We start from the raw sequence: 27996 nt of genomic DNA, 5'->3' as shown, positions 1-27996 counted from the left end.
GGGTTTCGACGATTTCTCCAATCACGGCGCCGGAAAGTTCTAATAATCGAATCACGATGACGAGTGCGGACCTTGGCATGCTGGGAATCGTAGTTCGCTCGGCTCCCATCTTCCGTCGGGAGAAGAGACGCTCTAAAAAGAAAAGTCCACGTTTTCCCAGAAGCCAAATCGCTACCGGGGCGAAGGAGCGGGGCAAGGGAGCAAGCTCGAGCGAATCATCCCGGTCGGGAAGTGTAAGAAGCAGCAAGTCGGGGGGGAAATGGCGGTCGATAAAGAACTGCTGGAGTTGGACCTCTACGTGCTTCTGGGCGTGGTCGAGAAAGCGACGGATAAAGAGGTTAGGAAGGCCCAAGCTGGGGGATGGGAAACCATACCCGTTTGATAGACGTTGGAGGCGGTCCGAAGAAGCACCGTACGCTCTGAAACGGCTTTGGTTTTACAAGCCGTGCATAAACCAGACGTATTAATCTCCCTCCGGAGGTTCCGCGGATAAATGAGCTCTAGAGCCCAGTGTCTGAAGCTAGAGCCTCCAGATGCATTTGATTCCATCATTCCCATTTGTGACTGGCCAGGGCAAATGGGGATCGCGGTCCAATGCACATGGAAATGGCCCACGGAGTGATAAAACGGTCCTTACTACAGGAATAAATGGGGCTAGTCAGCAAACCTGTTTAAAATGTGCCAGAACTCGTATCTACCTCAAGGCCCGTCCATTGACCAGTAGAGGGACTCTTTGTGGGTTCTTATGCTAGTGGTTTTCCTGTCTTCCTGTGCCAATATTTGGTTGCGCCTTAGAGCAGGGGTCTCCAACCTTGCCAACTTTAAGACTTCGTCCACAAGTTTTAAAGTTGCCACGGTTGGAGATCCCCTGCTTTAGAGGGCTTGAGAAACCAGACCCAGGACAAGCTTTGTGGAGAAGGTGTTAGCTGTTGGGAGCGTGGGAACAGGGCTAAACCCAATGTTATTTTGTCAAAACTGCAGGGTGATGGCCTCGTGTTCCTGAAGATTATGATGCCCTGCACTTGAGATCAGTATTCTTGTGAAAGCTATAGTTGATCCAGGTCTCAGTGGAAAACATTTATTTAGCAAATTTATATAACACCTCTCCTCCCAAATCTTATTGAATATGGCTCTGGGCCACATACAACCCTCACTGACAATTAGAACAATAGAATGGTGATTAAAACAATTGAACACTTTTTTTCAAAACAAAACAAAACTAAGATAGTGGAAGAAGAACAATAGTGTGATTGAAGGAGTTTGAAAGAGAGGATGTATATGACTGACTATACAATAGAGATTCACATTCACTCCAGTATTAAATGCTTGCTTTGAATTATTATATCAGGATCATACAGATGGTCCTTGTTTACTGACCTTTTACAGTTACAATGGTGCTGCAAAAGTAATTTAATGACCATTTATGACCTTCAGTCACGTGGTCACCATTATATTCAGTAGCGTTCTATGCCTGACCTGTGTTTTTTTTCTTTGCCTCCTATGCTGCACCCTTCCCCTCATCTTACAGAGCAGAGAGATTGGAGAGAAAGAGATTTCAAGAGAGTTCTGAAACTGTTTGCAAAGTGTGCTTGCAACTCCCAGCCTCAAGGTGCCAGTGCAATTGCATTGCTGCGCAATTACTTACACTACGTTTGCTTCAAGGGAACAAACAGCTCACTTTTTGGAATCTCTTTCTAATCCCTCTACAAGTACCTTTGCCATACATATTTATGATATGCTGTTAATTCTTCTTTCCATGCCAGGTTCTAGAAGAAATGGGAAAATTGGACTCTTCCCTCTCAAGAAAATGGACCAATTTTTGTAAATGTTTTGTCGTTGCAGTGGTCATATGATTGCAATGGCTCACAATTACAATGTTGCAGCATCCCATGGGTCACCATTTGCAACCTTCTTTGCCAGAGTTTTTCAGCAAGTCAGCAGGGAAGCTGGCAGGAGGTCACAAATGGACGACCATGTAACATCCTTGCTTAACGACAGCATGGGATTAGCTTAAGGATAGCAACTGGGACGTGCCATTACTAAGTAACATGGTCATGTGTTGTGCTTTATAACTGCATCACATAGTGATGGAAATTTTGGTCCCAGTTGCCATTATTAACTGAGAACTATCTGTATACATGAAGCATAGTGTTATTTTTTGAAAGGGAATACTTATGTAGTCCATTAGATGGTGCTAAAATTACCATAAACATTTGGATAGTATATTGGTAGCTGGGTATTAATATGCCATTTCTGAATAAGTTTCAATTTAATTTCCTGGTAAAGAATACTATAGTTAATAAAATAAATAGAAATGAAAATTTAATTTACATTTGTATTAAAAAAAATCATAGTTTTTAATGTCAGAGAATCATAATTCTGGAATTGAGATGAAAAATATCATCAGATCCATCAGCTTAAACTGAGACACAATTCTGGCCAGACATAGGCAATCTAAATTCTTCTGTATATTTCCTTTATAATTCTTATAAGCTGCAGTCATGGCCTTTGCTTGTGGATTAGGAAACTTGAGAGTATTTCCCTGATAAAAATCAATAAAATAAACATGTTTCAAATCTGGATTTTGAATTGTTCCTGATTTGCCCACAGATGTGTAGCTATATTTTTGAATTTATTTACAACAATTAGATTCATAGAACTGATCCTTTATTTGCTAAATGTATATTCCAAAACACTTCCTAAATTTTTTTAGACAAACACAGCAATTCTGAAAAGATAATGTTGAAAGTAGGATAGATTGAAAATCATTCATACAAGTAAACCCAACCTTCATTATTCACAAAAATTGTTCCAGTCAAATATGAAATGAAGCTTAATTGTTGTATTTAATAGTTTTGGATCAAACGACATTTCTTTTTTGAGTTATTTGTCAGTATCAGATATGGTACCAGCTAAGAAAGATATCTTGTCAAATATTTATTTTCCTGAGCAATTACAGTCTAGATCAGGGGTGTCAAACTGCCGGCCTGCAGGCCAGAGCGTCACGGAGAAACCGCGCCCATCCCATTTTCGGCAATGGGAAAAAGTTCCGATACATCATGCGACGTCACGTGACGTCACGAGTTTGACATGCCTGGTCTAGAAGGTTACAGCTCAGTTGTGCCCCTCTGATTTCTCTGCAAGAACCATTTATATAGGATAAATAAATCACATCTCTCCAAATGTTCAATGATATTTATCATCAAGACTTAATTGATTCCATGTGCCAAAGACATATTTACTGCAGTACAGATTAGTACAGTTTTGCCTTCCATCCTTCTTAGGTTTACTGTTTGAAACATGAATTAAGACTCAGTGTTAAGTAACCCTTATGGAGATTAACATGTCTGTGATTTGTCTACCTTGATTCATCCCATTGTTTCTCTTTAGGAGTAAAGAGTAAAGATTAAATGTTTCAGTTTATCCTAAATGTTGGAAGGAATCTAAACACCAATCCATGTCAGCCTTAAAAAAGTATATGTTCCATTGCAATGAAATCAGAAATTTGAAAAATGTTGGTATTTTTTAATTATGCAGATATGCTTGGGGAAACACAATACACAAAATTTGCCAATTTTTGAGATAATTTTAATCACTTTTTAATTTGTTGATATTGTTATTGACCATTACTTTGAAAGTTGATACAGTCCGCTGACCTCACTGTTCGTTCGTTCTTCTTTTTGCTACAGATTAAGAAAGCCTACAGACAGAAGGCCCTAACCTGTCATCCAGATAAAAATCCAGATAATCCCAAAGCAGGTACGGAGACTTGTGATAAAAATCTGTCTGGCTCTCCTTATAACTGTTTTATGTGTGATCCATCAGGAGTGAATAGATTTTTGCCCCCCCCAAACATATAATGATACGGTGAGGTAGAAATAATGCATGTAACAGTTATTCTGAAATCAGTAACAGTTAGTGAGATAAGATGGCAGTTTCTGTGAGACAGGTTGCAAGATAAATCACTAGATGTAAACTGGTTCTCCCATAGCATTACTGGTATGATACTGATCTATCTCTCACTCAGCACTATCATTCAGGTGTTTACATTCTCCACATGTGACAGTAGGCAACCCAGGGCTGCTGACACTTTTGCTACAAGGTCATGCTGACAGGAGAAGCTTCCTCTCATGGTTAAGAGAAGAGCAGAGCCAGTCTCAGTGTTGCTGCTGTGAAACTGTTGAGCAGCAGCAGTTATCTTTATAAGCTGCCTGATTGGGCAGCAATATAAATTTTTATAAATAAATAAAATTAATCTGCATTGCTGAACAATTAATTGTCAGTAGTTTAGTTGCTGCAGCTCCATAGCTTGCTTTATTTATGAAGGAGATCCAGTGTGGTCCTTAGAGTAGGTCCTCCTAATAGATTACCTCAAAGGCCTACCTTACCCATGATCTTTACCACAGACACTGCCATCACAATTACCAAGGAGCCCATCACTGCCAAGGAACCTGTCAGATTAGTCTTTAATCTAGCAATACGCACACTTGTTTTATTTATTTATTTATTTATTTATTTATTTATTTATTATATTTTTATACCGCCCTTCTCCCGAAGGACTCAGGGCGGTGTACAGGGCAATAAATACGAAAACAGGATACAAAAGTTAAAAGTGATTAAATAAATGCCCAAGGTTAAAACAATAATTAAGATGTATTAAAACCCCAACCCTAAACCCATCAGACCAGGTCAGACTGCTCAAATAGATACGTTTTTAGATCGCGCCGGAAGGTTTTATCATCCATCCCATCTATCTTGTCAAATGGCCTGTCATTGAGGCAGGTCTGGCCACAGAGCCATGTTGAGGGGACAAAAGAATATTGATTAGAGGGCCTCCTGTATTCCATTGAGGGGTGGAATTAGTCTTCTTTCCACTCTCTCTGCCTCCTACCGGCACGGTATCCTCATTCCAGTGCTTTTCCCCTTCCACTTCAGAGGCTAGCCAAGGTAGTCTTGAATTGTTCTTACCTATGAGGATGATCCTTTTGGTTCTTTTAAGTGTGTTTCTTTTTAGAGAATTCAGTTATCACCTTTAATTGGGAAAAAATGAAACATTTAAGGATGTAGAACTTAGGAATCTTTTATCTTTAATTAGGTACTGTATACACTTAATGATCAACAGTACCAAATTGAGTTTTAAAAGGTAGGGCGAGTTTAAATTCTAAAATAAGCCTAATTTCTGATGTTTGATCCTATTGTTGCCTTCCGTGTGAAATTCAAGGTGCTAACAATGACATACAAAGCCCTACATGGCATGGGTCCGGACTACCTACGGGAGCACCTTCTGCCAATATCAGCACCCCACCGTCCTGTGCGCTCCCACAGGGAGGGCCTCCTCAGGGTGCCACCGCTCAAGGAATGTCGGCTGGTGGCCCCCAGGGGGAGGGCATTCTCAGTGGGTGCGCCAGCCCTCTGGAACTGCTTGCCAACCGAAATCCGGATGGCCCCCGACCTCCGCACCTTCCGGCGCGACTTAAAAACCTTCCTGTTCCAGCAGTCCGGCCTGGCCTGATAGCTTTAATTGGGGTCCCAGTTGGTTTTTACTATTGTTTTTATTGTTCTATCTGTATTTTACCTACCTTACTCTGTACACCGCCCCGAGTCCCTCGGGAGAAGGGCGGTTTATAAAAACAAATAAATAAATAAATAAATAAATATTGTGTTAAGTGTTAAGTTATCCAAGTAAAGTGAATAAATGATACGCAGCTAAAACGATATGAATTTCCCTGCGCTTACATTTATTTTTTTTAATGTTCTGTTCTGTAGCTGAACTCTTCCATCAGTTGTCTCAGGCGTTAGCAGTTCTAACAGATGCAGCAGCAAGGGTAAGAGATTTGATTCTGTGTTATAAATGCAAACATTTTTTGGTTTTGTCACTGCAAATTAGTGTTTGGACAAGCAAATACCTTTTCTGCACGTTTTTCAGCCGCTGAAAATCTGTAAGGGCCTTACAGATGCCCAGAGTGCTTCAGTTGCTTCATTTATCAGCAATTACTTGTTTGTGTATGGAGACCCCCTTCTTAGTTCACTACAAGAATCTTATCCTATATTTTGAGAGGCAGAATCATACCCTGGAGTAAGAGGTATACTGTCAACCATCTGCCTCAGGCATATTTTTAATAAAGCATGGAACCTGTAAGGAAAGAATACATTTATAACATGGATTTGTTTCTCATGGTGAAGAAAGGATATTTGCTACCTAATGCTATTATACAGGAATATCCCATTTTCCTACACGCTTTTCAGGAAAGTATATTAGTTAGAGAAAGGCTCAGAAAAACATAACATAAAACAGGTAGATAAGGCAACATTTTCTTTACATTTCTTCCCTCCACCAAGTTTTCCATATTTGTTTAATGTTTTCATATGTCTAACACTCAACTTTCAGTTCTGTGTCAACTTCCATAGATGTTAAAACTAAATTTATTAGTGAATCAAATATGTACTTAGACACCCTATAAAAACAACATTGTTGTTTTACTTCTGCATCATGGCAGCTCAGTGGTTAGAATGCAGTACTGCAGGCTACTTCTGCTGCCTGCTGGCTGCCTGCAGTTTGACGGTTCGATTGTCACTGGCTCAAGGTTCCATCTTTCTGAGGTCGGTAAAATGAGGACCCAGATTGTTGGGGGCAATATGCTGACTCTATGAACCACTTAGAGAGGGCTATAAAGCACTGTGAAGCGGTATATAAGTCTTAAGTGTTATTGCTAAGTGCTATTTATTTATTTATTTATTTATTTGTTTGTTTGTTTTATATACCGCCCTTCTCCCGGAGGACTCAGGGCGGTGTACAGAGCAATAAAGTAAGAATACAATAAAGCAACAGAGTGAGAAAATTGTAAAACCCAAATCCATCTGGCCAGGCCGGCTTGTTGGAATAGATAAGTTTTTAGATCACGCCTGAAGGAGCTGTATTCTTCCCTAATTAACCGGGATCACATCCATTTTCTTCTTTTTGATCTTTGGTAATGAAAGATACTGAAACATATATAACTATCAACAATTCAAATAGACCAATTTAATATTTTAAGTAGGTGATTGTAATTCTTAACTTCTTTCGGTGTGTTTTGTCCTTGTTACTTTTTCTGTAGGCAGCCTATGATAGAGTAAGGAAAGCCAAGAAACAAGCAGCAGAAAGGACCCAGAAACTTGATGAAAGAAGAAAGAAAGTCAAACTTGGTAGGTTATATTAGACTGTTTTTATTGAGATAATAAATTCCAAGATTATAGGATCGTTAACAGTAATGTCATACGTGCAATTCATTTACAAACTGCATATTTATATACCATTAAGACTGTAGGTACTGTCAGAATCCATTGATATCACATTCATAAATGTATGGTTAAAATATTGTGCCTACCGGGATTCTGCCATACTTGTAGAAGGAGGGGGGGATTGTTTATTCAGTCTATCTGTAGCTGCTTTCAAAGAACCTTTGATCTGAGGGAACTAAGGGGGGATCTGTCTGTTTGGGGCTGTAGGAAGAAGGCAATCAACAAAGGAATGCACGAAGCTCCTTTCTTCCCACGGAAGGACCTGACAACCAGAATTGATGGGATCCTAACCAAATGGAGTTTGAGGGGAGGGGGGTTGAACCTGGGAATGCTTATATAAAATTGATTTATATTTCCATATTTTCTCATCTTTGTGCTATAACAACCTTGCTGCAGTTACAGTATAGAAAACCAATTGTCCATGTCTTCTTCTAATTGTGTATCAAGAAATCATACTAAAGTTTTTACTAGGTTTTATCTGAATATTAAATTTTAAAATTCGCATCATACGCATGTCTTTCCAGTACTTTTTTGCTTTTTCACAGGTATGCTGTGCATGATAAAATGTTCTTTCACATTTTTCACATTTCCAACAGTCTATCCATCCTAGACAATTTGTCTGGTGACATATAGCAGCAGAATTATCATTTTATAAAAATTATAAAAGTTCTCTTTTAAATTATAGAACACTGAATTTCAAATCTTTTTGACTACATTCTCTTTCACTGATCCATTGTAACCCAAGTTCTTTGCCCATTTTACCATACACTCTTTAATTTGTTCTTCACTTTCAAATCTTAACAAAGGTTTACGCATTTTAGCAATTACATGTTCATCATTTGTATATAATTCATTTTCAAATAGTGTTTTATGGTCTTCTATATCTGGTACTTTCTTATCTATATTAAATTTTTCCTTTTAATTGCACATATAAAAACTATTGAAACTAAATCCCTTTGCAATTGATTGTTCTCCTTTGCTGTAGATCTTGAAGCTCGGGAAAAAGAAGCTCACTCCCAGGTTAGCAAGGCAGAAGAGATTGAGATAACTAGGACGTTAGAGCAAGAGGTAAAGTCATTATGGCAAACAGATACTATTTTATATGAAATTCATTGGTTGTTATATTCATGTTCAGGAAGAGCAATGGAATTATTGAATTATACAAAATGATGATGTCGGGATCCTAGTTAAAATATATTTGCTTTTCAGGCTTCAATGCAAAAGCCAACAAGCACAAAGAAACGTATTATTTAATTCAATGGAAAGCCCTTGCTTTGCATAGATAAAGTTTCAGGTCTCAGTCCTTTGCATCTTTCAATATACCGTATATACTTGAGTATAAGCCGAATTTTTCAGCCCACTTTTTGGGCTGAAAAATTCCACTTCGGCTTATACTCCAGTCAACAAAAAAACTTACCGAGGACTTGTGCGCGGCCGAGGCTTTGGTGCTTCCGGGATCGCGCGCACCTCTCCCAAGCCACCGCCATCCGGAGACCTGCCGAAGTTTGGGGAGGTTTGGGGAGGTGCGCGCCTCCCCAAACCTCCCCAAACATCGGCAGGTCTCCGGACCTCCGCGCCCTGCCTGCCTGCTTCTTTCCGCAGCGGAAAGAAGCAGGCAGGCTGCTTCTTTCCGCAGCGGAAAGAAGCAGGCAGGCAGGGCGCGGAGGTCCGGAGACCTGCCGACGTTTGGGGAGGTTTGGGGAGGTGCGCGCGCACCTCCCCAAACCTCCCCAAACTTCGGCAGGTCTCCGGACGGCGACGGCTTGGGAGAGGTGCGCGCGATCCTGGAAGCACCGAAGCCTCGGCCGCGCGCAAGTCCTCGGTAAGCTCCAGGCGGTCACTTGCTTCGCGTCTCCTGAGGGAAGGGGGGGCGACTGGAGCGGGCGTGTTTCCTCGCCTGCTGGGCGCCGCGATTTGCCCGGGGAACGCGCGGGCCCCGAATGGCAGCGTGGAGCGAGGAAGCGGACAGCCAGGGCTTCCCCGAGAGCCGCGGCCACACAGGGTATTCCTGTGTATTCAGGCTTGCAAAATGGCGGATCGAGCCTCTGCTGGCGGCGGAGGCTTGCAGAACGGCGGATCGGCTTATACTCGAGTCAACAACTTTTCCCAGTTTTTGGGGGTGAAATTGGGGGTCTCGGCTTATACTCGAGTCGGCTTATACTCAAGTATATACGGTAACTTTTGTTTGCAAAGCTAGGAATTCTTCCCCAGTAAATATAGAGATTGTTAAGCAAGATGATAAAATAATCTGATGATATAGACCAGGGGTGTCAAACTGCCAGCCTGCGGGCCGGATGCGTCATCCAGAAGCCGCGCTCACCCCATTTCCGGCAATGGCGAAAATGCTCCAATACGTTGACGTCGCGAGTTTGACATGTCTGATATAGACAGTTTCCTATGTTCGCACTTCACATGTTAAAAAAGAAGCTCTTTAGTTTGTTTAATTGTAGTCAGTAAATAGAATGTAGAGCTAGAAAAATGATAAGAGGTCAACTTCTTATGACAGTTCCCTCCTTCCCAAAAAATTGCGAAAGGATAGATTTTTTTAAAAAAATTAGTGCCAGTTCTTAAAGTAATATTGCCAGGATTTTTCTTTTCTGCTACTCATCCCAGATCCAACGGTTACGTGAAGAGGGATCTCGGCAACTGGAAGAACAACAAAAACTCATCCAGGAACAAATCCGGCTTGAGAAGCAGCGAATACGAAGTAAGGCCAGGCAATCTTTTGCCTGCTTTTTACAGATGGAATATTTTGCGTTAATTCTGACATGAAGCTTTAGAAAAAGAAGAGTTAAATTAGGAGATCCATCAAAAAACCTTAGTGTCCGTTCAGAAGTAATTTTCCTTGAAGTCACTAGAACTTTTTCCAAACTAGATGCCCAGGATTGCATCTTACCCTGTCACATTTATTTCATATATGACTTTAGACAGTTGTTTACTTCTGAAGAACTTTATACCTATCATAAAAGTGAGGAATGAAAATTAGTTTAATAAATGATATAAAGGACCTATAAAGCCCTAAATGGCTTGGGTCCGGGATATTTGAGGGAACACCTGCTGCGCTCGCAGAGGGAGGGTCTTCTCAGGGTGCCGCCGGTAAAAGATTGCCGGCGGATAACACCCAGGGGGAGGGCCTTCTCTGTGGGTGCGCCTGCCCTCTGGAACCGGCTGCCCATAGAGCTCAGGACTGCCCCTGACCTACGCTCATTCCGCCGGGACCTGAAGACCTGGCTCTTTGAGCTCTCTGACCCAGGCTGAGAATTTTAACTGGGGTTTTATTTTCAGGGATACCGTAATTTAATCTTTTAATTCTCTTTTAACTTTGTATTTTATATTGATGTGATTTTAAAATGCCCTGTAAACCGCCCTGAGTCCTTCGGGAAAGGGCGGTATATAAATCTAATAAAATCAAAATCAAATCAAAATCAAATGTTAATCAACAGCTTTGTGATTAACTGTTTGTTGCAGTTTCTTCAGTGTCAACTGACGAGAGATTTGCTTTTCAGTCTTTTCCGCCATTCATTCCCATTTCCTTAAGGTTTTTTTCCTTTATACTTACTGACAATGATGCTCTATCTCTGGGAATACTGAGTAAATTAAGAACACCTGTTGACTTGTATATCCGGATAGTGTAAATTTTGTCTATAGTAGAATAGTTTAGCTTTGGAGATCAAACTGGGTGAACTGAACTAGAACACTGGATTGCTTTAAGATTTTGTTTAGCCAAAAAAGGATATTCTTTTTAGGTTCAAAACTATAATTGCAACCATAATTTTCATTTTATTTGATTTTCTTCTTTGAGGTAAACAAGATGGGTATGGAGGGAATGGCACAGGAACACCCAAGCTCAAAGTAAGACATCCCCAAAAATTTGAGCTATGAAGAAAGATGAACAACTAATTTATCATTCCATCAGTAGAAGCCAGATGGATCACCTGCAGCCTCCCACACAGTTGGACTGCCCTTGGCATCCCTGCTCCTTATGGGAATTGTCACTTACTTCACCTTAATGTGTTCCTTGCACTTTAATCTAGAATCTAGGCACTAGGATAAAGGTAATTAGAAGTTAAGTCTCTGTCACTTGGAATATTGACCGATTTCCAGATGCTACTTGGTGTATGTAATAAATTTTTGTTATTCTAAAATGTGACTGCTTCCATATGCCTCTTATGCAAGGTGAAAATTAATTTAGTATCTGTACACCTTCTAATTCATTGTATTTATAGTAGCACTAGACAACCTGTGACCTGCTGGGTTATCGTTTCCTCATTCTGTGGCTTTTATTGTCATTTTGGAGATGTCCAGCCTTTTCATCCTTGTTTTCTTCATCTCCTTTGTTCTTTGTCTCTGATCCTGACGTTGTGCATTTCTTTACTCCTTTAACTCTTTCCCTCTTCTTCTGTGCCTCTTGTTATCATTCTGGAGAAGTGCATGCCTCTCCCCCTCTGATGCTCCTTCTCCTTCTCTGGAGACCTGTGGCCTTAACATCCATTCTTGTATCCTCCTCCTCCTCCTCCTCACAGCTTCTCAGTGACATTTGATGTCATCTGTTGACCATGTTGTTCCCCTCTCTTTCCACATGACACAACGAAGCTGACTATTTAAAACAAAATATTTTATTTTTTAACCACAATGCTATACCGTGCCATCATCACCTCAGAAGAGTTCCAACCTCCTGCTGGCTTGCAAGAAACTGGCGGGGAGTTTTGGAAATGACAATCACCTGACTTTGGCTGATTGTGGCAGTGCAGCAGCACAGCTGACTACAGCAGCGTGGCAATGCTGAAGTGACCACAACTTTGCCAAATTTCATTCCCATAGGAGTGATGGGTCTCAGACTTTCAATACATTCTTTAAGAGGTACATTGATTCAAAAATTGCTGCTCTTGTGATGTACCATTTTGCCCAATTGAAGGTGGAAAGAGACAAACAGAGTTTTTGGAATATATAGATAGAAATGAAAGTAAATTATTGGTGTTGATATACAGGCCTTGGACTCTGCGCTATGTAAAACTAATTTGTGGCTTTTCTGCATCAGCTTCGATGGAAGTGCAAGAAAGAAGATGAAACTAACGGAGGTTACTCAAAAGAAATTCTACTGCAAATTCTACAAAAGGTCCTGTTCTAAAATGTCTTCCTACCATAATTGGCTTTGCTTAATATTCACATTCATATGGAGCAATAAACTAGGCTTGTGGGGTATCCTGCTTTGGCTTGAATGAGCTCTGTGCGGGTGCATTCAATTTGACCTATCATTTGAACAAAAAATCTTGGTTTATTTTCTTCTACAGCTGAAGTCCATGATCTGGTCTTGTATTTTGAATTCTAGCTTGTTTGGAATCTTGGTTAGGACAGCATAGATCAATCTGGGGATTATTTAACTAAATGCAGTAGTAGGAATAGCCAAATAAAAGCAGACAGACTAAATTCATTAGCGTATGTCTGTTCATTCCGGAAAGGTCACCAGTATGCCACTTTCTTATTCTGTATAATTATGACTCTTCTTTAAGAATAAGCAAAGGCTTTTTATATGAATTCCTTCATAAACCAAAGAGATCATGCCATGATCATTATAAATCTTTTCTAGACAAGTTAACAAAGGGAGGCATTGTTTAATATGTGTTAATTTCTTATATCACTTTGGCTAATAGAAATTCACAATAGACCTGCTCCATAGACCCCTTTCCATAATCTATTCTAGCCATTTTTCTTTTAAGCAAATATTCTAGCTGTTGATGCAAAATATTTTTTTTCTTGTTTTCTCTTAAAAGGATTAATAATAACATGATCTCACATATAGGCTTTATAACTGTCCCATACAGTATGTAGCACTTAGACTTATATACCGCTTCACAGTGCTTTATAGCCCTCTAAGCCAGAGGTCTCCAACCTTTCCGGGCTCGAGGACCGGAGGGAAGGAGAGCAGCTTCAAAATTGGTGTGCGTGCGTGCACAGGGCCATGGACACTGGCATGGCACTAGCAGCCCCTTTCGCACATGCAGTATGTGCTGGCACCATACGCATGCATGAATGGCCGCACACCCCCATCGCAGCTAACAGCTCGTTCGCGCATGCACAAATGGCTGCGCAAACTGCCTGGGCTAGCTGTGCATGGGCAAACGAGGTGCAGACACCCTCCCCGCGCTAGCATTCACGTTCGTTCCTGTGTGCATGCGCAAATGGCCGTAGGCAATAGTGCAAGGGGGAAATGGGCGCCCACGCATGTGCACACTGGCCAACTGTTTCCGCGGCCCACTGGCCAAGAGCCCACGGCCCTGTGCCAGGCCGCAGACCATAGCTTGGGGACCCCTTCTCTAAGTGGTTTACAGAGTCTGCATATTGCCCCCAAGAATCTGGGTCCTCATTATACTGACCTCGGAAGGATGGAAGGCTGAGTCAACCTTGAGCCGCTCAGAATCGAACTCCTGGCAGTGAGCGGAATTAGCCTGCAATACTGCATTTTAACCACTGTGCCACCACAGCTGTAGAGTGGGTGAATCATGATTAATTTCAAAAAATTAAGTTTAATTATCTGATACAACTGAAGAAGCTATCCTCTTATAACAAAGAAGAATTAAAATACCATCTTCCTTGAACTGGCTTAAACTTTTTAAATTGATGGGTTAATATGACCAGATATAAGAAGAGGGTGAGTAGAAAAACCTAAAACATGTTCCAGTAATGAAGAGGAAATGAAAAATAATTTAGTCTAGGTCTAGGACACATCCTGTAGATAAGAAATAAATGTATAGCTCCTTTCTCAAGGGTAAAATAAAACATATAAATTATACAATGTGATATGGAGTGTTAGTGAAGCAGAATTATCAAGCATTAAGACAAATAATATTTTATTTGCATAATATCTTGCTTTGTTACTGTTAATACTTACGGAGCAACTGCTCAGGCCACTTGTGGACAACTTACCGTCTTCCCGATAATATACAGCTGTCCCTCAGCCATAGCTAGAATGATCGTAGGAATTGCTGTCCGTTCACTTTTGAAAGACCACATATTGCCTATTCTTCCACTAGAATAATTTGGCTGGTGCCTTTGTTTTTAGAGTCTGTATCATTTCTGGACTATAATATTGCCTGTGTAAATCTGTGCCCCTTTTAGTAAAATCTCTGAAAACTCAACCTATATCTTACATTACATTTCTTCTTGATTCTGGCAGTATGGTGAGGTTCTTAATTTGCTGATCTCTAACAAGAAGGCTGGAAGTGCAGTTGTGGAATTTGCTACAGTGAAAGCTGCTGTAAGTTGGTTTATTATTATCATTATTTTGTATTTTAAATTAGAAATACGATGTACCACAATGGATACACTAATGCAAGACAATTCTGCAGACAATAATTGAAGAAGGCAGCATTATAAAGTACAGATAGTTCTTGTTTAACAACCATTCATTCAGCAAATATTCAAAGTTATAACGGCACTGAATGAGGCGTATGCCTAGTCCCCAAAGTTGCAGTTGTCGTAGTGTCTCCATGGTCATGTGATTGTGATTTGGATGCATGGTGACTAACCTCCAAATACGACAACTGCAGCATCCCAAAATCACATGATCACCATTGGTGACCTTCACAAGCAAAATCAACAGGAAAGCCAGCAGGAAGTCACCAGTAGTGATCATGTGACATCACACCTAATGATGGTGTGGGATATACTTAACAATGGCAACTGGAAGTACTGTCATAAGTCAGTGCAGTCACATAACATCGCAACTCCAAATGGTCACTGTCTGAGGTAGTTGCTAAATGAGGTCTTTAGTGAAGTTACTGCATGTAAAATAACAAAATGCTTAACAATAGTTGAGAAACTAGCCTCAAGTACCTCTGTGGGTAAATGTTGTTACTATTCTTTTCTATCTGTTTGTAAAATGCCCTCCCATTTGATATATGTATTGATCTTTATTGATGATATTGAGGTCTATTGAAAGAATTACAATATATTGTAGAACGGAGGGCCCAACTTTTTGGGCACCAGGGACCAGTTTCATGGAGAGAGGTTTTTCCACAGACCAGAGGGTACGTGGTTTTGTGTGCTGCCTGCATCCCACGGATGGGGCTTTTGATTTTTTGTGTGGACCGGTTGCTGGTATGTCCCAGCCCGATACTGGTCCACAGACCGGGGGTTGGGGACCCCTGTTGTAGAATGATACAACCAGCTGGATTATTGTTCTACTGTCAGTTGATATCCTATATCAAGTGATAATGAATTAATTTGGCAACTTAGGAGGGAACGCGAAGCAAGCCTGGACTGAACTTCTCAATTTCTTTCCACACAGCCATTCAAATATTTGCCTGCAGCCGTTCTTCTGTTTGCTCAAGTTAATTACCAAAACAGGGATCAGTGAAATACAGATGATCACACAGTGTTGTTTGTTTTTATCTGTTAGGAGATGGCAGTGAAGAATGAAGTTGGCCTAACATACAATCCTTTAAAAATCACTTGGCTGGAGGGTCAACCACAGAGTAGCACAGTGTTTGCTGATGGCACTATTCACCCACATATATCTCAGGTAACCCCAATACAAACTGCTTTTATTCTGCTTTAAAGTATACTTTTATTTTATATGTACTCAGTAAGCGTGTTGCTTATATTCTGACTTGGAAGGCATTCTTGTAAGTCACAAGTTGTTCGTGACGGATTTATTCTAACTGAAACATACAAATGTGTTTTTAGTTTGAAATTCATGTACACCCACTATGCTAGAATGAATGCATTTAGTGCTAATTAGGAATGTGGGATGAAATACCCACAGTGTTTACTTTGTTGGGGTTGGTTACTGAAGAAATAATATTAGCAGGTGAAGAAGTAGGAGCCTTGGAAACAGATAAATGTGATAGTTTTTTTCTGGTGAGGAAGTTAGGATAAACAAGTGGCCCTTAAAGGTTCTTTATACTGAGGACTCATGTTTTGGACAGAGGTTGAGCAATCTATTTGATGCTGAGAGCTACTCATGTTACCAGATTCAGCGCTGCAAATTCACCTCCCCCTAACCCTTCCCAGCTTTCTCAAGCAGAATCGCTAGAAGGGAAACAACGCGGCTTCTCTGTCTTCTGTGGACCACATCTTTTACAAATGTGGAGCACAGTTACCTTGCCCCTACCCTCAGAATAAAAATTATGCCTCTAATTATTGGAAACACTCAGTATTTTTTAATGAACTCATTCATTTATTTTATTTTATTTTTGCAAATACGCTGTATGAAACATCTCAGATAAAATCTCCCTGAAATGTAATTCCTCTTAAATATTGTAACTACACTTTCAAATCTCCAAATAGGCTACAACTGGGGTCCCCAACCGGGGTCCCCCCCCGTTGGCCACCGGGTTATGTGAGTGGCTGGCTGGTGCACATATGTGCACAGTCCCACTCACATGAGCGTCGCATCTGCGGCCCGACTTGCACAAGTGTCGCCATGAGCATCGTGGACGTTTCCGGCCCCACTCGTGTGCAGATCGATGTGAGCATCATGGGGTTTGTGGCCCCACTTGTGCGATTGCCGCGGGCGTTCGCAGCCCCACTTGCATGAGCATTGTGGGTGTCTTCCATCTATTTGACACAACTAGAAAATAAACTGTTAAATAATTTATAGACAGAAAGCCAGATGGGTGGTGATGATAGGAAAACTAAGGAGAATGTAAAGATACGTTGTGAATGTGATCTGTGTTATATTATTGTAAGCCATGTAGAGCAGCCATCCAGAGAGATAGGCAGCAAATAAATTTAACAAATAAATGAATAAAAATAAATATATTTCCATAGTAGTCTTCCCCCCAATTTGACCCTTCCTTGAGTACAAGTCCCATCATTTCCAACAAGATTTGTACCTATGTGAGCTGGGAATATGTTCTGTCCCCATTTCCCAACCAATGTGTTGTGGCCTCTGCTGAAATGTTAATAAACAAAATTAAGAGGCTTTGGCCATAGTTTGGCCTTTTTCCTTTGCACATAACACAAGTACATTTTTCTGGCAATACGTGGGTGAAAAAAATAGCTGTTGTGTACTTAATGAGCAGGTATATTGCCAGCTTTTTTAAAGAAGCATTTACTGTGTGTGATAATTAATAAATAACCATCACTTATTACTCTGCTAGTAAGTAATTTGGTAATTTGGCCTTAATTCACAGTGGCTGGTCCTGTGAAACTGCTTTGCAGTGGCCCTGAGGTTTATTGAGGTCTGTGTAGCTCCACCTTGGACATACTTAGAGCTCTTTAGAGCGAATTGCCTTTCTAGTCCTATTCCACAGGGCTGCGTTTACTGCCATGGCTTTGCTTGACCAGAATGCATTAGAGAAGAATACTGTGGCCAGCAATACTCAACTGGGTAGAATCCAGCAGAAACCCCAGGTTATTTGGGTCATTTGTTACTAATTTAACAATTGCAGTTATTCACTTAACAGTTGTGGCAAGAAAGTTCCTAAAATGGGGCAAAACTCAACAACTACTTTGCTGATTGATGGAAATGTGGGGCTCAATTGTTTTTTAAATGTTCACAAGATTGGCAGAGCTATCACAAGCAGTCCCGATGTATATTATTGGTATTAAGTCCTGTTCCTAAGAGTGAAAGAGGATGAATTGACTTCAGTTAAAAGTTTTTGCTGGTGATGACCTATAAAGCCCTAAATGGCTTGGGTCCGGGATATCTGAGGGAGCACCTGCTGCCAGCATCAAGCTTCCTTCGTCCAGTGCGCTCCCACAGGGAGGGTCTTCTCAGGGTGCCGCCGGTTAAAGATTGCCGGTGGGTAACACCCAGGGGTAGGGCCTTCTCAGTGGGCGCGCCTGCCCTTTGGAACCAGCTGCCTGCGGAGCTTAGGACTGCCCCTGACCTCCGTTCATTCCGCCGGGGCCTGAAGACCTGGCTCTTCGAGCTCTCTGGCCCAGGCTGAGAATTTTTTTAACTTTAACTGGGGTTTTTATTTTTTCTCAGGGAATGATGTAATCTTTTAAAATTGTTTTTAGCTTTTGTATTGATTTTCTTTTAAATATCCTGTAAACCGCCCTGAGTCCTTCGGGAAAGGGCGGTATATAAATCTAAATAAATAAATAAGTCTTTTGGTAATAGAACTCTGGTGTTGAATACAGGACATCCTCAACCTATGTCCACAATGGAGCCCAAAATTTCCATCGATCAGCAAAGCAGTTGTTGAGTTTTGCCCCATTTTACAATCTTTCTTGCTACATAATTGTTAAGCGAATCGCTGCCGTTGTTAAGTTAGCAACGTGGTTGTTTGGCAAATCTGGCGTCCCCCTTGACCTGTCAGAAGATTGCAAAAGGCAATCACATGACCCCGGGACAATGCAACCGTCATAAGTACACGCCAGTTGCCAAGCATCCAAATTTTGATCATGTGACCACAGGGATGCTGCAGTGGACATAAGTGTGAAAACTGGTCACAAGTCACTTTTTCCCGTGCCATTGTAACTTCAAGTGGCCACTAAAGAAATGCTTGTAAGTCGAGGACTATCTGTATTGCTTATTATGTCATTGAAGGAGTCAGCATCTAATCGAATTGATCCAGATCTCAGAAAAGCTAAGCAGATCAAATCTGGTTAAGATTTGGATGAGATTTTACCAAGAAGTCTCAGGATTACAGGTTAAAATGAGAAATTCAGAAAACATTATGGAAGAACACAGTGACAGACCTCTTCCGTATGGTGCCAGAAAACATGGCTGTATCCATGGAGTCACCAGGAGTCAAGAATGATTCAGGAGAGACATTAGCTATTGCTTCTTATGAAATCTTTTATTACTTAGTCTTTTTTCGTCTTTTTTATTAACAATGCAAGAGGCCATTGAATATATCTTTGCTAAAGGGTTAAAAAAAGAACTAGAAGCTCTGATTAGGTATATAGCTTATTGCGGAGAGGTAGTTGTGCTAAATAAATAAAGTCCTTATTTAGAGGTTGGGCTATTCTGTTTCAATATTACTAGGTGATCCATTCCTAAGTTATATTTTTGACTACACAGCAATTTAATACAATATATTGCAATTTAAATCAGGTCATGTACTTAGTGTTCAAATATCAGTCTATTTCCTGCTGAAAAATAGGAAATAAGTGTATTTTATATCAGTATATTTTTAGTATCAAAGAGGTTAAAAGAACAGTATTTTTTATCCTGAATCTTGCACCTGAGCCTGTTGAGAACAATGGAAGAGATAAGCATCTGTTCAGTATTGAGTTAGTTTGGAAGAAGAATGTGGGTCACTTAAAACTGCAGAATGGCCCTACATTCAGTTAAAACATCCTTTAATCAGATAGTATGGACTATGTATACTAGCAGTTTCTGACAAGCAAAATCAATGGGAGAAGCCAGATTCACTTAATAACCATGTGGTCTGCTTAACAGCTGCAGCGACTCACTTAACAATTGTGGCAAAAAAGGTCATAAAATGGGGCAAAACTCGCTTAATAACTGCCTTGCTTAGCAAGAAAAGTTTTGGCTCAATTGTGGTCATAAGTCAGCAACTATATTAGATTAACTGAAAAATTTCTTGGAAGATTCTATACCTATTGTTTATTTTTCCAGACAATTGAAGAGCTAACATATTTTAACTAACCAGGAGTCTTGTATATCTGAAGAACTAAATCATGCTTCCTAGGCTCTTAAATGGAAATAATTGATCATATTTGTTGTTCTCCTCAGTTGATATGTAAAAAAGATTTGAATTTATTTCATTAAGCTGAAAAATACAATGTATTCTAGAGATATTTATATATATTATTTGGACCTCTTCTGTGGCTGTCCCATTTTCTTTAATTCTCACGCTGTTGGTATTTTGATGTTGGGTAGAGAAATAAGCATCATCATCATCATAAGTAAGTTGGAAGGGACTTTGGAGGTCATCTAGTCCAACCCCCTGCTCAGGCAGGAAACCCGATACCATTTCAGGCAAATGGCTGTCCAGTCTCCTCTTAAAAACTTCCAGTGTTGGAGCATTCACCACTTCTGGAGACAGGTTGTTCCACTGGTTAATTGTTCTAACTGTCAGGAAGTTTCTCCTTAGTTCTAGGTTGCTTCTCTCCTTGACTAGTTTCCATCCATTGCTTCTTGTCCTGCCTTCATGTGCTTTGGAGAATAGCTTGACTCCCTCTTCTTTGTGGCAGCCCCTGAGATATTGGAACACTGCTATCATGTCACCCCTCACCCTTCTCTTCGTTAAACTACACATACCCAATTCCAGCAACCGTTCCCTATATGTTTTAGCCTCCAGTCCCCCAATCATCTTTGTTGCCCTTCTCTGTACCCTTTCTAGAGTCTCGACATCTTTTTTACATCGTGGTGACCAAAACTGGATGCAGTATTCAAGGTGTGGCCTTACCAAGGCATTGTAAAGTGGTATTAGTATTTCACGTGATCTTGATTCTATCCCTCTGTTAATGCAGCCTAGCACTGTTGTAACTTGGGCATCTTGTTTAATTCTTTTTTAGTTTTTGTATTCCTGTACTTTTATATGTTTGCCCTGTTCACCGCCCTGAGTCCTTCGGGAGAAGGGCGGTATACAAATAAAATTATTATTATTATTATTATTATTATTATTATTATTATTATTATTATTATTATTATTATTATTATTATTATTATTATTATTATTATTATTATTATTATTATTTGGCCAAGTGTGGTTAGACACACAGGGAAATTGTCTTCGGTACAGAAGAACCCAGTGTACTAGAGACAAATTCCTTGTGTGTCTAACCACACTTGGTTAAATATATTAATATGTTAATATGTTGTACTGAAATCCTGGAATTTATTTATGAAGAACATTAGCTTTATTGAGCATGGAATGAACCTGTACTGAAAAAAATAAGGCTACTTATTTGAATACATTGCTCTTGCCATCAATGTGACTATCAATAAGTGTAATGGAAAGACCAGTCAATATTGTTCCTTGTGATTAAATTTTGAGCTTTTACACAGGTAGTCCTCTGTCAATAACAGTAATTGGGACCTGAATTTCTGTCACTAAGCGATGTTGTTTTAAAACATAATGTTATGTAATCGCATCCTTTACGACAGCTGTCTACCATGAGTGAATATTTGAAGGATCCCATGATATATACAGCAAATACATATTTTTTTTCTTTTGTGTTGTTTTGTTTCTTGTTGTGTTTTGCTTTTTATATTTACACTGCTTTGTATGTTCTAGTTTTTCCTTCAGTTTGTTAACTATATTATGGCAAAAAAGAATAAAAACTAAAATAAAAAGAGAGGGCAACAGATCTCATCGATTTGTTTTGTAATAAACAGCTTTTAGTTACGTTTATATTTGTGGAATAGGTGAATATCCCCTATGGATTTTATTGTGATGACTCATGCCATGCAATATGTTAAAGAGATCAGTAGCTAAAAATTATACCTGCCCCCAATTCCTATCATTCCTCTTCTGGACCTGCAGGTTACATTGGAACTGGAAACGAAGCAGTTTGTTCTATCTCAGGGGTAGGCAACCTTGGCTCTTTTATGAGTCCTGGACTTCAACTCCCAGAATTCCTGAGCCAGCCATGCTGGCTCAGGAATTCTGGGAGTTGAAGTCCAGGACTCATAAAAGAGCCAAGGTTGCCTACCCCTGTTCTATCTCATTGATTTTAACGAGGAAAAAGTTTTACTATTACATTGTCCAAAGAAACCAGTGGGAAAGTACCTTCCCACAACTTCTAGATTTTGTGAGATAGTTTCAGTACAAATCTCTCCCGTGTACCTCCCTTCTTCTTGTCACCCATGGGGTTGATCTATCCATTTGCTGGCAATTGTAGGTTTATATTGTATAAATGTCGTTCTCATGCATCTAGTTGGAAACATCTTGTGGTTTGAACCTGTTTGTTGGCAATCCTCTTGAAGTATATGATGCTACTGATTTGTGTGTGTGTGTGTTAGAAAAATGAGAAAATTGCAAAGTCTGGCTATATTTGTTCTCAGCCTGAGGAAGTAAAAACATGAGCTCATTTTTGACACTGACTTACTCATATCACCCTGAAGTTGAAACAACATATATTAAGAATTCCTGTCACAATTCAGCTTTATCTTTGGTGGTGCAGTCATAACCTTAAGTATGCAGCAGTAGGTGGAGTTCAGAATTCAGTAGAAAATTAACAGCATTAGTCATGTTTGCAGCTGCCTAGTACAGCTGCTTTAATCTGGCAACAAAACTGCTGTGGGACTCTGATCCAGTTTGGATGAAATCCCTTGCTGCTTTCTTCTGAAACTACGGTTTCCTCATGCCAGCTGTTTGCTTCTTTAATTGATGTTAACTATAAACCACAATGATGTCTGCAAGTGATTGCTGGTAGTAGTTACACTACTTGATATAGTAGGGTGGCCTTCCCCCCCCACCCCCAAATTTAACATTTTTAAAATGTGTTTCATCACAGCAATGATCAAATTGGGTGGAACTTAGTAAAAGCTGCACCCCAATACTTTTGAAGATGTCAGACTGTAAAAGGTAAGGCTTTCCCCACTTGTCTGTTAGATGAATACTTGTCACTGGAAATTAAAGAATGTGCAAAGTAAATAAAGCAAATTGGTTTAATAAAGAGTAGCATATACATTCACATTTTATATTCATAGCATGATGTAAATGGAGTCCTTAATTCCCCCAATCAATTCCCTCAGATTGAAGGAAGAAATTAGAAAAAATTATGTACTGGCACCAAGGAAGATAAACTTCATATTCAGAGTTCCCATTTCACTATTCGTAGATGAGGACCTTTGCCCTCTGTATCCTATGAAAGCTTTATGTATAAAAGTTGGGCCCTAAGATATTTAAGATTAATTTATCCAACCGTATCCATACATTCCACATGACACAGAGCTTCCTGCCAAAACCATCTTCCTCTTGCACATACACATATTGCTTAGAATTTCTGATTGGTTAAGTATAGCAAGTACACTGCCTGCTTATCAGTGAGATAGAAAACATAATTTACTTAAGAGCGACCCCTAAGAGATGGCATAACCTTCTTATGGGAACAAATTTATTTTAAAAAGAACCCAAGATCCATGAATCAGAAGAGTCAGTATGATTAATTTCTTGGCTTTCGTGAGAATTCCAGCTAGTTTAATAGTAAATCCTGTTTTCTGAGTGTTTGTAAAACATCGTCCAGGAGCGAGGGCCCCAAATCTAGTGTGAAGGAAAAGAAAGGGTCTGAAGAATCAGCAGGAGGTTTACGGTTCCTGGAGAGAGTTTCAGAGTTCATGGTTTGGGCTCTGCAAAATAGATCAGGCGGTGTTTGAGTAGCCTTATGAAAATGGCACGAAGTGCTTAAAAAGGAGATATCTGTAGAGGAAGATTCTCTGTGGTCTATTATATTGGGGCAGCTGGCAGTGTCCAAATATAAGCGAGGTGGTTTGGGAGGTGGCTGTGTTTTAGTGGTAAGATTTTGTTCACTTTGACACGTAAAATAGTCTGGCTTTTCTTTGAAATTTCTTAGGAACCTCTTTTTGTCACTCTGTTCATTGGAGTCTAATGTTTGGCTGTTCTGGGTCAAGATAATCACCTGGTTGCCCAATTTCTTTTTCCTCCTGAATGAGAGCCGCTTGAAGAAACCTGAAGACCTGATAGATCCTCTCCGCCATGTGTCCATGTTGAGACAACACTAAAGTGATGTTTGCTAATCAATCAATAGTCTTTTAAGTAAACCGTTACTCCTGGAATCAGTGGACTTCTTTCTTGTTTGCTAGAAGAAGAAAAGAGACGTTAACAAGCAGGTTTGTGTATTCAAAGTTAGGACTTGCTTGCATTTTTTAAAGAAAAGAATATGAAGGGAGTGCCGCAAAAGTAATTTTCACAATAATTCTCATTGCTAGAATTCTGCAACCCTCCAGGTAACGAGGATTTTGAGAAGAATACTGAATAAGTGTGCTTTCTGATACCAAAGCCCAAATGTAAGAAAATACTCTGCATCTTAGACAGAAATTTATCTCAGAATGAAACATTTTATTACTAGTACTTTAATTTGGTATGCATTTATATCTAAGCACTGTACAAGACCTACAAGGTATTTACAGTTAATAAATTCCAGATTCTTTTTATTTTTTTCATACTCTGGGAATGCTTATTCAAAGTCCAAATTCACAGAAGTACAATAGAGGTGCTTTCAAGTCAAGATGATGATGATGATGATTGTATGGCATTGTTACATTAGCCAGGAGACTACAATGCTAATGCAGAGTAGTAGTTCGACTGCCAGTTGACTAACTCTGTTGTGGTACACGTAGCTCGCACGCTTCCCAAGATGCGCCACAGGAGGGCAAGCTGGCTTCGCACCAGAAACACAAGCGGCTCCTGCAGGGTCATCCAAGGCACCCTCCCCTCCCCCAGAGCCGCCTCACAAATGGGCATTGCAACCAAGAAGGTTCAGAGCCTGCAGGAATCCGATGGCCTGCATGAAACACCTTCTGGTCTCCCCACTGAAGTAGTACCTATTTATCTACTTCCACAGACCATGCTTTCAAACTGCTAGGTGGGCAGAAGCTGAAGTGGGGGACAGGAGCTCACCCCATAATGCAGTGCTACGCCTTGAACCGCTGGAAGAGAGACCATCTCCAGCATCATTAAGGCATTGAGCCAGCGCGCCTCTAAGTCAAACTTGATTCTTTGTGATTTCTTAGATACATCTATGTAGTTTTCCTAGCAACGATACAAAAGTGATATGCTATTCATTTCTTCTGGGATATTTTCTTACTTTCCTGTTCAGCCCTGTTCAACCTGATGGTCTCTCGTCTAATATTAGCTAGGTTCAACTCTGCTTAATTGAGTAGCTGCTGCCGTCTACAGTAGTTAGATAGTTATAGTTAGTCCAACCCTTACGAACTTTAGATAAACATCATAGGTTTAAATTCTGCCTGCAGTGGTACAAAGTATGTCATTCTTTGGGAGCGAGCTTATTCCCCAGCACATACCCTGTTGGTATAGATTCTTTTGCATTAGTTTGCGTCATCTTTCTGTTTCATTAGGTTATTATCTCCCCTGTTCTATATCCAAGCCTCCTCCTCTATTCCAGTTTCCACAGTCTCTTCGACAGCTTTCAGTAAATGTCTGCCTCTCTCTTCACTTCCTCACACTCAATTCAGTTCTAATTTCCCCCTTTTTTGTTGCTCCATAAACTTGCAATAGCTTCACTTCTGCTCATCAGGCCTTTTGCATTTATTCATGTTTCCTCTTTGGATCAAGAACTAATACCTAACCTGGGCTTGCTCCATTTGATCAACATATCAATAAGTTGTCTTTCCTATTTTCTATTTGTCAGTCTGTGATGTACCACTTCATTCACACTGACAAGCTGATGCCCACTGTATGTAAGAGGCTAGACAGTGAAAGAAGATATGGAAATCTCCATTGTTTCTTATTTGTGGCCTGCCGTCCCTACATTAGCCCATTTTTACTATGGGAAGGTGTTCTGTATCTTAGTTTCCAAAATGTGCTGGTAAATCAAAGTTGAGTGAAGGTATAAGTATTGGTAGAATGCTACACCTGGATCCCATAGTGAACCGTCACAATAATGAAAGTGTTCAGTTTCCTACTGTGAAAAGTTCACTATGGGCCTCTGAGAGAGAGGCATCTATTAGCAAAAAATACCGGAAGGATTTATAAATTAAGTAATTATGGCTTTGAGCTTTAAACAAAACAAAATTTAGAATTAATACTTACAGTGAGATGGACCAATAGAGAAACAGCCAAGTGGGGAACACAGAAGGAAGCCCATCCAGTTCACTGCACATTGCGGTTTCATTCCTTGGCAGTCGTTGAAAGATCATAGCATATTTTCAGATTTCTTTGTTTCAAGCACCTTTCCTTTAGCATCTACTTTTCACTTCTGGCTCAGCCGCTCGTATGTTCTGTGGGTGGTAATTCCTTTGTGTGTGTTCTACGCCAAGCCCTTGCTGACTCAAGTCACATTAGAAACTGGGATTTATACTATTACCTAATTGCCTGGGTTGCAGGAAATAGGTGTGTATGAGTCTGAAGCATCAGCCTACATTACTTTACCTCAAGAGAAACTAGAGCTTCTGTGAAACCTTGGAACCACAGATTTTTATTCTTCAGGAGCGTTACTGGAAGAAGGTACAGATAAGGAAATAAAAGAGCACCTAGCAAATTTAGTTCTGTTGGCCAGGCTCCAAATACAAGAGATTTATGTAATTCCACATATAGTTTCAAATAGAATGTCATTTCCTCCCTTCCCCTCCCCTGTATTGAAATGAGGATGGTTGCAATAAAACACAGAATTCCAGTACTGGTGACTTACATCAAATAACATGGCAAATGGTTAGGAAAAAAATTGATGGCCTGAGATATTTTAAATTGTCTTTGCCCGTGTTTTTGTCTAATGCTTTTGCTTCTCCATCGAACTTGGTCTTATCTTTGTGGTATTAAAAAGTGACATTTTTGTAGATTCTATAAGAATTTTGCAGCTGTTCCTCCAAGTATTTTCTTTATTCTGGTTACATGGCTGTTTTTAATATTGCCCTTTTCGTAAGGAAACTTATATTAGTTTATTGTCCTAAAAATTATTCTTTCATCCTTCTTTTATTGTCAACATCAAATTAAAATAAGGCTTGAAATAACATTGTTGGTCTATCAGCAAGATAAATTGTAATTTATTTTTCTGTTCCTGTAATCACTCTTGCCTTCATTACCGTATGCAAAGAAGTATTTTTCCAGACATCCTAATGTGGGTCAGTATGATATAGTAGTGGATATTTGGGTAGAGATACCCTGAAGTCAGTTCCTGCTTATCTGTGAAACTTGCTGTGCTACGCAGTCAAGGTAAAATCAGGAGTGTCTGCAGTGTAGTGTTGTGTATAAAGGTCTAATTCCTTAGAACCAAGAGAAATTTTGTGTTAACTGCAGTATAATAGGAAATACTAATGCAGTTTCTTAATAGCTGTACGAGCAAAGGATACAATAAAATTAAATTTAACAAATGAATATCAGATCGCTTTCATTTACCATAGGTAAAATGGCTACTGTAAATATTCATATAAAGAGAACTCCTTTATATGAATGTTATTTATACTATATATATGAATTAGCTGCTTCTTTAGATAGCAAGAAAATGACGATAAATTGTACCAATATCTATCTGACAGTCTTGGAAATAATGTTCCTGCATTAAGATTTCCTAAATCATACTGAATATTCAATGAAACATTAAAATCAACATTCTGAAACCAATAATTCCCTTACTGGGAGGTGTAGAAGCCTACAAGTCTACTCAGACGTCTTCACTTTATAATTTCTATAGCAATGCTTTCTTACAAGGCTACGTGAGTAAATTTGGAACTGATGTAATCCAATTTCTTCTCTGTATAGAGCTTCTCAACTAATCTGATTGGCCAGATAATTAACAAAAATACTTACACCATATATGTATATACTTTCGCTTATGCAGCATGTATAGATGATGAGACAATAAAGAGCTTCACCTACCTTTAAAGATTTAGGTCAGCTTTTGTCTGCAAGGGAGGTCAGGTAGATGCCTCTGGACAACATGTGATAGCAATTTACTGCTGCATTTTGCATAGCATTTGATATTGAGAAAATCACTGCTTGCAAAGTATCATTTAAATCATTATTAATATCTGTTAGGTTTCCTGCTTTAATCCTAAAAATACATGATTTAATGTGTCACTCCCATATCGTTTGCTAATTGTGGGCCATCACAGAAGAAAACTAACCTAAATGTAAGATGTTTATGCCAGCA

The 27996-nt window shown here is 39.7% G+C and overlaps 2 protein-coding genes across 4 annotated transcripts in view; one reads left to right on the top strand and one right to left on the bottom strand.

The window, feature by feature from the left end:
- The first annotated feature begins 79 nt into the window (after positions 1-79).
- DNAJC17 (DnaJ heat shock protein family (Hsp40) member C17) overlaps positions 80-27996 on the top strand; it is a 36849-nt gene continuing 8932 nt past the window's right edge. Inside the window, exons 1-11 of one of the 3 annotated variants that reach the window (XM_081323701.1) lie at positions 81-337; positions 3690-3759; positions 5767-5825; positions 7095-7182; positions 8264-8346; positions 9892-9985; positions 11081-11130; positions 12317-12394; positions 14453-14533; positions 15677-15799; positions 20544-20779. In XM_081323701.1, coding sequence (XP_081179827.1) covers positions 260-337; positions 3690-3759; positions 5767-5825; positions 7095-7182; positions 8264-8346; positions 9892-9985; positions 11081-11130; positions 12317-12394; positions 14453-14533; positions 15677-15799; positions 20544-20573 — 834 coding nt within the window. In that variant the 5' untranslated portion in view covers positions 81-259 and the 3' untranslated portion in view covers positions 20574-20779. Of the gene's footprint in view, positions 338-3689; positions 3760-5766; positions 5826-7094; positions 7183-8263; positions 8347-9891; positions 9986-11080; positions 11131-12316; positions 12395-14452; positions 14534-15676; positions 15800-20543; positions 20780-27996 lie in introns of those variants that run through there. The other 2 variants (XM_081323700.1, XM_081323699.1) reach the window with 2 other exon arrangements.
- Positions 22839-24099, bottom strand: LOC308665641 (uncharacterized protein C15orf62 homolog, mitochondrial). Its single transcript, XM_081323726.1, has one exon. It carries the CDS (start codon positions 23872-23874, stop codon positions 23344-23346), a length of 531 nt encoding a protein of 176 aa, XP_081179852.1. The 5' UTR covers positions 23875-24099; the 3' UTR covers positions 22839-23343.

This window comes from Vipera berus (assembly GCF_964194415.1).
Source record: "Vipera berus genome assembly, chromosome: 1".
NCBI lineage: Eukaryota > Metazoa > Chordata > Lepidosauria > Squamata > Viperidae > Vipera > Vipera berus.
This window is presented reverse-complemented; position numbering and strand designations above follow the sequence as displayed.

Coding starts and splice junctions, on each gene's coding strand:
- LOC308665641 (XM_081323726.1), bottom strand. CDS start 23,874: ATGGACACATGGCGGAGAGGATCTATCAGGTCTTCAGGTTTCTTCAAG.